This window comes from Chroicocephalus ridibundus, chromosome 4, assembly GCF_963924245.1.
Source record: "Chroicocephalus ridibundus chromosome 4, bChrRid1.1, whole genome shotgun sequence".
NCBI classification, from domain to species: domain Eukaryota; kingdom Metazoa; phylum Chordata; class Aves; order Charadriiformes; family Laridae; genus Chroicocephalus; species Chroicocephalus ridibundus.
Genome location: NC_086287.1, coordinates 21,567,742 through 21,579,756, shown reverse-complemented (window position 1 = coordinate 21,579,756; position 12,015 = coordinate 21,567,742). Strand labels below are relative to the sequence as shown.

Genomic DNA, 12,015 nt, shown 5'->3' with positions numbered 1-12,015 from the left:
AAAAAAATCAATAGGGTTACACAGTCATCACATGCCTGGTCCAGGATCCGTTCATATGAAGTATTATTGGCAAGGGTAATGTGGCTAAGAGGAAAATTTTGTCGACATTTTCTGTTTCAGGACAATACAAAACCTGAAAGAACTTTGCAGGAAATAGAAGCATGTCTCTGAGTGTGTATGCCACATTCTTTTCTACCCTGGAAAAATCCAAAGAAATGGAATTGGACATCACCAGGACTGCTGATGACTGCTCAGAAAGACTTCCTTCATTCTGAGTCCCATCTAACCAGCACGCAGGAGCAAGGGTATGTCGATTAAAGATTATTTTGACTTTTAGGCTAAGATGGTACATTTCAGAAATCTGAGACCACTCTTGTTGCCTGCAGAAATCAAGACCAAACTAGGCTCAATGGAACTAGTTTTCAAGTATGTTCACCATAAAAAAAAGAAGCCATTAGTTAAAAAATATACTTTAACATCCTACAGTGTCAATTTAAAAGATACCACACAATTAAAAAAAAATAAATACAGATCTGCTCTAGTCTAGTCAAAACAGAGACTACTCCTATGGAGTGTAACATTTTTGATAAGGTCATGATGTTAACAAACTTTTGGTAAGTTTTATAGCTAGCTAACAATTGCAATTCTAAAGGCAATCAGTTTTCCAATGAACCTCTTCACCTCCTTGCTCGTCCTGTTATTGTACATTTTAAAATTAAAAAGGAGACAGCAACACTATCTTAAACAGTATCTAAACCAATTGTGATACTGGCTGGTTGTTTCTACTGTAGATGATGAAACAGCTTCGTTCATAAAAAGGGCTGCTAATAAAATCTTTTAAAAGTATTTATTATAAAACAAAATCCACATAATCTATAGTACAAATGCAGAGTCTGTTATCTGTACAGATATTTATACAAAATACCAGTTACTTCAAACAAGACTTTGGTTTTGTTAACATAAAGAAACATTGCAGTTTCATGACCAGAAAATTGTCATAATGGTCTGAAGTGACAAAAGACTCAAAGAATTTTTTCTTAAGACAGTTTTAACCAAGTTCATTTGTATGCTAGAAGGCCATGCTTGGAAAAATAATTGGTAAAGTCTTTCTGTAACACAACAATGATTTTATGGCTCTTATGAAAAGTACTGTAGTGACAATCTGAAAATAGCGTCAATTTAATCCCCAAATACGTAAGTGCCAGTTACTGGCTTTTTTTTTCAAATGCTATGTATTTTTGACAGGTATCAATATTTCTGTTGAAAAAATATATGAATCTGTAAATCAAAGTTCATGTGAAATAATGCATTTGAGAGAAATTCCAATATATTACAAATTCAAGACATGCATGCTCCAAAAAATTAAGTTGTCACCTTTCAGTTAGTTCCACAACTTAGGATGTATGTATTTTAACTGGTGAGAACCCTAACAATGATACAAAGCTTTGTTAAAGCCAGTGGAGTACGATCTACATATGATTCTGGGGGCACTTGTGATTTAAGGCTTTACTTTCTTCCCCAGTTAATATGCTGAACTGCTAAAATACGCAAGGCACTGCAGTATTGCGTTTGGTTGTCTTTTGTAGTAACAAATGCTACGAAATGATACACATATAAAGCTGTAATTATTAGGCTGTTTGCAGAATACACATTTTAATATAAATATAAAAAAGATTGTGTGGGGGTTTTATCATAAAAATTCTTGGTACTCTTTGTATATTCATGTACATTTACAATAGCAGCAATTGCGATACAATTAGGTGTAAGGAAGAAAGTGGTCTGGGTTAAGAGTTTTGTTTATGATGCCTTCCAAATTTCATGTACAACAGCAAAGCAGTCCTCCCATTTTCAACAGCTTTTGTTTTACCTCCGTAGGCTGATGAATTCCAATTACAACTATCGTGTTTGTAGTTGCAACCAAAATACTTTCGTACTTATTTACACACTGCGGGATCTTCCTACAAATCGAACTGGAACATCGCTCCCTTTGTCAAACAAAGCTACCCTGGGCATGTTGCCACAGGAGTAGCGTCATTCTTATGTAGAGAAAGGTGCATCAGTGGGAGTACTTGTTTTTCAAAGATGTGAATGTCGGTGAATTAGTCTGTCACTCGCTGTAGCTGTCAAACTCGCTTTTCTCCTCTGGCAAGTCCTTCTAAGCACATTCTCTGCACATATTTTGCCAATATGAAATGACCCATTTAGGAATTGCCATTGTGGTCTTCCATCCACCAGGATTCTGCGTTGGCTGGAGAGACCCCAGCCCCCGACTCCAGAGGTGGGCTGCGAGGGCCGTGGCTCATGCTGGGAACAGCCAGGATGTGGCAGCTTGCTGTCACAGGGAGCTGGGAGCACTCTCAGTATGTCAGGACATGGCATTCTGAAGGATTTTGTTGTGGAATGTAGAAGCCATTTGTATCAGGCTGGTTTCCATCATTCCTATCAGCAGGCTTAACATTGTTTTAAAAACAATTTTTCCTTTTTTCCCTCCAGGGAGTATGATCTTATGGGAGAAGGCCCACAACACAGTTGGCCAACCTCAAAATAAACAAATTAAAGAAAAACACCCTTTAAAAAAACTGGAGTAAGTGTTCTCAGCAAGGCGAGCTACAGGACATGACAGGGTTGAAAACATCTACGTATATTAATATTTAACATGTGGTAAATACCTTAAGCTGTTTAGCTAAACTTACAATAGCTGAAGAAAGGGGTTTTTAAATTTAATGAACAGAAAGTGTTGCAATACCTAAGGGAATAGCAGCAGAACCAGCAGATACCGCTCAGAATTTAGGATTCAGCCTTCCCTGAATCTCCTACAGACAAGCCAAATTTACGGTGAGGACTGCACTCATAATTCATAAAGGACTCATAATAAAAACATAGAAACAAATGGATCTGATCCGTAAACGACTATCACCTTTGACTGCGGCTTATTTAAGGCTCTGTCCAAACATGGACGTTTATAAAATGTCCTTCAGCACTGTCACAGCAAATACGTTACTTCTAATTCAGGGCTCCATGCCAGGCACTCTTGTGTGTTATTAATTATTGGGAACACGCTTGCCTTCTGTTTTCATTTCCTGACATTAATGGATATCACTTGTAGTACAATTATAAGCACAGCTACTCATTTGGACTGACTCAACATATACCCCAATGAAATAACTGACATCAGAAAAGATCTGCTTCCGAAAATGCTTGAAGCAAACAGGACACACAACTTTTGTGAAGTTTGACTGGCCCCACTTGTAAAGCAGTACAACGTGCTCGAGACGTTCTGGTGAAGGGTAGCAGCACAGGAGCTCTCCCGAGAAAAGGCATCTGACCCTACAGGCAATGGAGCAATGTCCTCGTGACTGGCACATCAGCCCAGTGTGACCAGCCCTTACGGAGTGCTCCTGCTTCCAAACCCTTTTTCACTGCTGAGCGCAGAGCTTCAGAATTTCAAGAGCCCCAGAATCCAAGAGGCACCAGTTGGCATAAAAATGGGGAGAACATGACGAGTCCTAGATCTAGCGTATGACCTGGATATCAGACGGAAAATAGATCTAGGATAAATGGGCCTGGAGATTTCCAGAAGGTCCATCCTAGGTGTGTAGAACAGGTGTTGAGGGAAGACATCATTTTATTGTTACTTTGAAAAGAATCAGAACTTTTACGGAAGTGCTTGTACCCTTTGCAAACCAGAGAGATCAAGGTTTATTACTGAAAATCAAACCCATTATTTGAAACGAAAAAAAATTGTTTCCACTCATTTTCACCTTCCTCTTTAGAATATGCTGATAACAGCACAGTCTCATTTTTAGACATGGGGTATTTTGTACTATGACACTACCCTAAAGAAAACATTATCTGTCATACATACAGATTTAGCTTAATCTTAGGCTAAATGCAATCTGTCCAGACAGAGAAAAACTGAACCAGTAAGACAGCTGGGATAATGCTAACGAAGCTTCCTCAAAATCAGCCAGCAATAATTACCTCCGCTGCAAATTTCAGGGTGCAGTGGGTGTTGACCAGTCTAGCTGAAGTAAAGTCAATCTGTAATTTACACAAAACTTTTGCTTGAAATTAAATACTTCACTGTCAAAGATCATGACTTGTCCATTTACCTTCCAGCCTCAACCTGTCCTGCAGATAGGACAAATCCTACAAAAGAGAAGGCAACCCAAGTAGCTGCTTTCATGACGGCACTGGAAGGCAGGTAAGCTGCTCTCTGCTAGGACATCTGTGCTTTAAATGTAACGAAGAATCGATCAAATCATTCGCCCATTACGAGCTGCTCTCCAGGCACAGTTCTACATCACACCCTGAGCTGTTTCAAGTGCTAATATGCAGTCATAACGGGCTTGGAAAATAGTGGTTGAAAACACCGATTCAAGTACTCACAAGCTCACACAGGCAGTCCAGTCACATGCATCTCCCTCGGGTTCTCAGGGGAGAACTCTTATTACATTTCAGTCAGCTTTCTCACAGAAAACTTTTGCACTATTAAAACTATGCCTAAACCTCACCAAAACACAACTTGCCCCCCCCATATTTCCTACTCCACCCTGAACTGCCACAACTTGTCATATGCATTCACCAACTCCCTGCAACACTTTCTCTCATCCTGATCTAGAAGAAAATAGCACCTGTTTTCTATGGTTGAGCCTGAAAGTTCACAGGAGGGAAACAACTAAGAGCACACTGAGGATATTTCTGGAGACAAGTAGCTCCTGCCACTCATATTTTCTTTCTGGTCTTTTCTAGCACCGGGAGTGCAGTAATCCTTTTAAAGTATATAGCCTACAGCAATCAAAAGTAGTATTTAGTATTTAAATGTTAAGACGCTAAATTTGTATACAAATACTTTTTAGAAGAGGCTTTTAAAGTCAGTATTATGGAGCAGTGTGGGGCCTAGATTCTGATCACCAAACTTCAAGTGCCTCAGAGGAGGCAGTTTCTCAGCAACATCAGCAGCAAGAGGCTATGAATGGCCAACTGAAATCAAAATGTACATGCTTAATTCACCCCATTCAGCAAGTGCTTCCTTCCTCCTGAATACCCAGGCTCCAAAAGAATTTGACTCTTAAGACAGTTTAGCTCTCAGCAAGAATGCTAATTTTCTTGGACCCAACTCCAAACTTTGTAATAGGATACAAGTCTTCAGATGAAGTGGTTAGGATTGTTTTAGTTGCGGCTCTTTAAAAAGATCAGTGGTTTAATGAAAAAAAAAAAATCAATGTAATTTTGCATCCAGTGTCATCACAGGAATACAGGAAAATAGCGTAGTACGTCTCCAAGCTAGAACTGTAACAAAACTAAACTAATGAATTCATTATAAATGGTGAATAGTTATCATGCACAAAATTACATATGATACGAAATGGACTACCAACTGCTGTAATGCGGAACAAGTACTCCTTTATATGATCAACGCGGTACATAAAATATCCTGCGGATCTATATTCCTAATTTAGTTCACTGAAACTTGATCACATGAGAATTGCTTTGTTTCACCAAATCATTAACACTTGTTCAGAGATCTGCCAAGTCACTCTAAGAGTAACAAACTATGACCTTGTCATACCTCTCGGCATACTGCAGAATTACTAATGTTGATAGGGGATGGGGAAAGAACCCATTCTTAAACTCCAATGCTGTATTCTCCAATTTTGTATTTTTCTCCATGAAAAATGGTGAGCATCTTCTTTGTGCTCAATCTCTCAACTGAAAATTTAGACACGAAGGTAGTAAAAGCTCCTTTAAGAGTTTTAGTAACACACCAGGGACAGCACAAATCCTACCCTTGAACTATAGAGACAGGAAGAACAGATCTGGACTAATAAATCTGAAAACACAAAGTGGATGAGAACACTGGTCCCAGTCCCTCCACCAGCACAACAAAGACCTCTGTCCTGGAGTTGTAGGGTTCCTCTGATGTGCTCTCAAATAACTTGATAAAAAGACCCCAAAGCAAGTACAATTTAAGTTCAAACAAGAAAAAAGTTTTCATTATTGCCAACAATATTAAGGCTGTCAAAGACCCAAAACATCTGTTATTCAGCAGCTGCAGAAACAGGTGCGAGTATGCATATTCAGAACTTCCCTCAGACGTCCCAAGTAGGCACTCACATTATCATCACCAGAGCTGAATTTATAAAGTGCCATACAATACCCAGTCCCTTTTGTCACAGCAAAAGAGCAATCAAAGCAAAAATTTATCTTCTGCATTTTGAAAGGAACTGATCCTAGCCCCCCACTCCCAAAGGGGTTTTCTTGGTAGGAGTTTGGAATATGAGCATTTTGCTGATCATAACATCCTCAGGTTACAGCAGTTTGTGTAAAAGTTTATCTCTTTTATTTCAACACGATTAGAAAGATTTGTTTCCTCTCCTTCCTCCCCTGTGCTTTTTCTGTCTATTTCTAAACCTGAACTGATTTTGTGGCAAATTTTAATGAGATATGACTAAACTGTTCCAATGGCAGATGTTTTTGTTTTGAGCTATGCAGATACCATTTTCTACAAACACCGCTTAAAAACCAAACAACTTTCCTCATTTAAATGAATACAAGCGACCATATCATTCCCCTTTGGAAAATTAACATTAGAGATGAAGCAATTCTCTGATCAAGTCAACACAGGCAAACATCTCAGACACCTGGCACAGTGAATTAATGAACTTTTGGGAAAAAGAGAAGCAGCACTGCATTTTGAGAAGCAGCCGACTACTACAGCCTCTTCTCAGGCAGTCATGAAAGTCTCACAAGGAAGGATGAAGTAGCTTGATTTCATCACAATTAAAATGGTGAGTCTGACCAAATCTGCAGTTTGTCAGGCGTTTCTCTTAGCTTAAATACCACTTTAAACCTGCCCCTTGCTCTCACCCACAGGTCAATACATCTGCTTCTGCTACCATTCAGCCAGTCAAGGGTGGAACTGATTGGAGCTAAACCAAGTTTTTTAGGGCTGGGTATCTTTTTTAGCTTGAATCAGTTCCAGAGTTGGCCATGTGCAGAGTGGCACTGACACGAGGCAGGGCATGATGCCTGTGGGCCTAGTTAAGGTGGAAGGTTTGGCCAAAAGAAGTGTTCTTCCAGTTCGATGCTAAGGTTTGAAATCCAGGCCTCAGCACACGAGTTCTGCTGTGAAGCATTCAGCTCACTTGCAAAAAGGAGCGTTTGAGGGTTGTGATCTCTGCATGGTTTCTCCCAGTGGTGGTGAAGGGATGAGATACTGACAATTTTATTTAAATGTTTTTCTTCTCTGCGAATAAACTTACGTCTTTCTTTAGACTCCTCCTCCCACAAGCCACTTCTCTTTCTTGTCTCACATTAAGCATTACATACACTTTACATGTAAAAAGTGACTTAAAAATGCAAAAAGGCTCAACATTCCCTCCCCAAATCCTTTGGAGATTGAGTCATTTTCATGACTTCAAAAAGGCAAATATGGCACAAAAGAATGGAAATTAAGTTAAAAAAATCGATTTTATAAATATTTTTCCTCTGTACAATTTTTCACAGCCCCATCCCTCCAACCCATTTTTATTCACATTTCTTTTTTTTTTAATTCCCACCCCGGTTTATTTTTAAATCATAAAATATATATTTTAAATCTGTTCATATTTTAAAATATTTACAGGAAAAGTTCCTTCTGTTGAGGTCATGAGGAGTCTGTACAAGGAGAGGGTGGAGGGGGATAGAGGTGAAAATAGCTTCGTTCCGTGGCAGGAGATGGAGGGCAACTTTCTTCTGCCGACATGTACTGACTGCGAGGTGTGGGCGGAGGGGGATAAGGGTCTGAGTCTGAATTTAAATCTATATAGTATTTGTTGGCCTTCCATCGACTAGTAGTATAGTCACTGTCACAAACATCTGTGCTGCATGGGGTTGTGGGTGGAGCTATCCCTCGTATAAGGTATGGCCTAAAAAAACAAAAACAAACAAGCACAGGCATTAGTTGCAATCTGGGGAAAAAAGAAAGAAAAAGAGATTGAAAATGAACAGGTTTTCATAGGAACCCAGCAAGAAGTACCCGAACTGTGTTAAATTTGAAGGGCACAACTACCCTCAGCCATTAGTGCATTCTTCCAGGCCCTGACCAGCCAGGAGACCACCATGACTGTTTAGCCCAGTTCCTAACAAATAGGTTGGTTCATCAAAGAGTTTTAAGATAAGCTTGAGGAACTGAACAGAAAACACCAACCTCCTCTATACAGGATGCTAAGTGACTGTTACGTAGCAGTATAACCTATATATATTGCATTACTACTCAGCGACACTGCATTGAAAGGTGCCAAATCAATGTTTAACATCAAAACTGGCATCCCCTCCATTTCAACGGTCATTTATTAAGACAGGGAAAGGTTTTCCAACAAGGTAAAGCCTGAACAAGAACATTTTGCTTAAGATTCAAAACTAAAGGACAGATAAACAGAAGATTTATCAAACTTTTTTATTTGAGCTGTACCTGTAAGATCTCGTCGTTGAAGGAATGTTTGAGGAATAAAACATCTCTGCATTATACAGGGAGCGATCGGTAGCTGGGGAAGGAGGTGGGTTCAAGATCTAGGAAGAAGAGGAAAAAACAGCACGAAAGTTTGGGTTAATTATACAACTCTACTTGTTTTGAAAATATTATTTATACCTTCACCCTGTCACTCATCCTTATTTTAGTTTCCTCTCCTTGCTGCTTGGGTGGGTTTAAGCATTTTTTAAGATCACCGAAGTTCATTAGGAGACTTTACTCTGGGCTTCAAAGTTCTCAAAGCACAGAACTTTTCTTCCTTGCCACATCCGTTGTTATGCTGGAAGGCTCGGGTAAAGCTGGAAATTAGACCCAGTTTTGCTGAATGTCAGTGCGCTTCCTTGGACACAAGGACTGATACGATCCTCAACAGATGCTAATGGGAAATACAAGTCTATTCCACTCCCAGACCCTAAACATAGTCCCAGTCAATAGTAGGGTCAGGAGACCAACTTCCTTTACTATAACTAATACAATTCCTCCTTCCCTGAATACTTCCTTTTTACTGCCATTCTGTAAACATAACATTTTGGCACAGTTCACAATGCAAAGGGCCTAAGAGCTAACAAATAGTTATAGTCTGCACTAGCCTCTGCATGCTTAGACACAGTTGCTGGCAACCCTCACACTAGGAAAACAGTTTATTATGCTTCATAATTCTTTCGGATTCCCTAGCAGGAAGCCGAACCCCTGATATGGCCAGCAGGACTTTGGCCTAAAAATGAGGAGAGCGCTTCATCCCTTCCAAGGTGGAAAATTACAGCATTGCTGTTGATGGTAGGGCCTTGCTACTGATGTGAGCATCTGGTACACGGCCTGTCCTGGGCATTCTGCCAAGCCATGGCCTGCCACAGTGACCATGATAGCATCCTGCCTCTGCCTCTGCTCTTCTCTCATAATAATACTGTGAAATCACTGGAGTGGAGATCATTGTTTTGGTCTTCACTGTGCAGCGTCTAGCAAAACGATTCCCTGGCCATTGAGTTGAGCTTGTTGTTACCAATATTGACAAGCCCTGTATCCAGATTCACGTGAGGGCAGACAAGCTTGAACACCATGCATTGCCAGCTGTGGGGAATGATGAGTAATTGCCCCAAGAGTATCTCCCAGAAATCCTCTTCCTTTGAGGAGCACTCCATACTACTTCTGGATTCTCCCCTACTGGCACCCTGAGCTGCGACACCACCACTTCACATTCAGATTAAATACAGCAGAGTGTCATCCAGGCTCTCAGACGTATAAACTGACATAACTCCAGTGACATCAATTCTTTCCTAGTCTCTATTCACTGTACCATCTCTTAGTACCCCTAAGATGTGTTAAACAAAACAAAACAAAAAAGCCAAGACAACTAGATGCCCAGATCTCTTCTTTTTATTATTTACCTAAAGCTGGGTAATTAGCTACTAGGTAGAATTGACCAAAATATTTGGATTAAGCAGTAACTTCAGTTACTTTCAGTTCCTTCTAAGAATTCCGCATGCCTTTCCTGAAGGAAAAGCTGGTATCATCCCTGCAGGCCCTGCTGACATAGCCTGGAGTGGAAAGTGTGAAAGAAGAATTCCCAGTAACAGCCAGATTAGATTAAACCAGAAGTCCAACAGAAGAGTTGATCTTCAGGCCAACATAGATCCCATAGAATGGCACAGGCAGATCAGCTCTTGGACTTCTTTCCTCTTTCCAGATTTATTTAAGTAACATTTTTTTAAATATAAATTCAGCTAAGTTTTTTCTGTTCATCCCTTTCTAGTTTGGCACTGACACATCAATCATCAATCAGGTACTAGCATGAAATTGTTCAGTGTGTTACAGAGACACCGGTGAAGCATGAGACAAGCAAAATTAGGAGGGCTGCCAAGTTCCAAGTATCTGCTATCTGTGACTAGCTGCTTGATGGCTTCATTGAGAAGGTAACGCAAGCTTGCGTGAAGAGAAGACTGAATGTATGTATTGCTCAGACGCACTAAGGAAAAAACCATCATATGACAAAATACTGGCAAACTGTAACCTCTGTATGTCTCTTTTACATATTCTTAGAGAAACATACTATACATATTTGAATTCATGAAACACTGATACGGGGACTAAAAACCTGTCACTTCCAACAGCTGAAAGCCAGAAATGGAGCTAAAATACAGCTGAAAAAAACCAAGCAAGGAAAGCTCTGCTGGTACCAATGTTTTCTCCCAGTGCATGCAGTTGGTTTTCTGAATCAACAATCGACGCTTTATCTAAACAGCAAGCCAAGCTTGTTCCTTATGGGTTTGCATTCCAGTCCTGTCACATCTTGTTTGTCTTTTTATTCCCTGTGTGCCTGCAGCATTACGCAGTGCAAAATGTCACTGGGCCACTGACATCAGAGTTTACAAAGAACAAAGAGGTACCATCTCCAAGGGAGTGAAGAAAGAAGAAGTGCCAAGGAACAACCCCGTTGAGTATTATTCTAATAACAAAACATTTTGGACACTATATAGCATTGTGTAATCCTGATGGACTACAACAAAGCCTTTTTGTGAACTTCAGTGGGTGTCAGACTGTAACACCCAAGAAAAAACGTTATTAACATTCTACTTAGTAGCACCAATTTTCATCTTCCTTTTCTTCAGAAGTGGGAGATACTTAACTCACAGGTATATTTTCAAGACATACCTGTGGGTAGAAAGTGGCTTTAGTGCTTGATGAGCTACTCGAAGAGGCTCCAGTAACATGGTTTCTGTCATATAAGGGGGCACCACTGCTTCCTCCCATGAGACTCATGGAGCTAATCATGGACTTTCCACAAGAGATGCCTGCAGTGAGACAGAGAGGAAAACAACATTAAGTAAACCACAATTTTATCTACCAATGCAAAACAGGAAACAAATCCACAGCTTGGCAAACCCATGCAATGCTACTGGTTGTCACTTTAGGAACAGTGTTTTATGTAAAAACTTCAGGATCACAAGGAACAACACATTTTGTGAAGAAAACATCTCACCCCCAGACCTATAGTCTTACTGCAGCACTGAACTCCTCACAACCTGCTCCCACACTCTACTGAGAAAGGAATCTCTAGAACAGCTGACCGAAACTTTTCACCCAAATCATCAACTAAGAAATTTTCCAATTAACCAAACTCAGGCATTTGCAAAAAAACCCATTATACATTGCCCACGAAAAACAAGCTAGAGACCTCCAAAGTTTTCATTTCCATCCAAAGAAATTCAATTGTAAGTACATGAACAACAGCAAAAATTAATTTACTGAATAAATTTGCTGAAAAAAATCACTGCTTAAACTGAAAATCAGCAGAGGCAAAAGGAAGGAAACCTGAGTGACCGGAAAAGGGAAGACAACATTCTCCAATCTGTTTTACTTCAATGTACACTTAAATCAGACAATACATTTCCAGCTTTTTCCTGTCAGACTATTCAGTGCTGATGCAAGAGTTTAGTTTGGGAAGTTTCAGAAATTTTTCGGACGCAGGAAGTATTTATTACAAGCAGAGTGACTCTATTTATGAT

General features: G+C 39.9%; 1 protein-coding gene across 2 annotated transcripts in view; it reads right to left on the bottom strand.

Annotated features, from left to right (window-relative positions):
* Positions 1-870: 870 nt before the first annotated feature.
* LRP5 (LDL receptor related protein 5) overlaps positions 871-12,015 on the bottom strand; it is a 165,463-nt gene continuing 154,318 nt past the window's right edge. For both annotated transcript variants that reach the window (XM_063331969.1, XM_063331970.1), the window contains exons 21-23: positions 11,162-11,301; positions 8,456-8,553; positions 871-7,910 (exon numbers count right to left, since the gene is read on the bottom strand). In XM_063331969.1, the coding sequence (XP_063188039.1) occupies positions 7,649-7,910; positions 8,456-8,553; positions 11,162-11,301 (500 nt within the window). In that variant the 3' untranslated portion in view covers positions 871-7,648. The remainder of the gene's footprint in view (positions 7,911-8,455; positions 8,554-11,161; positions 11,302-12,015) is intronic.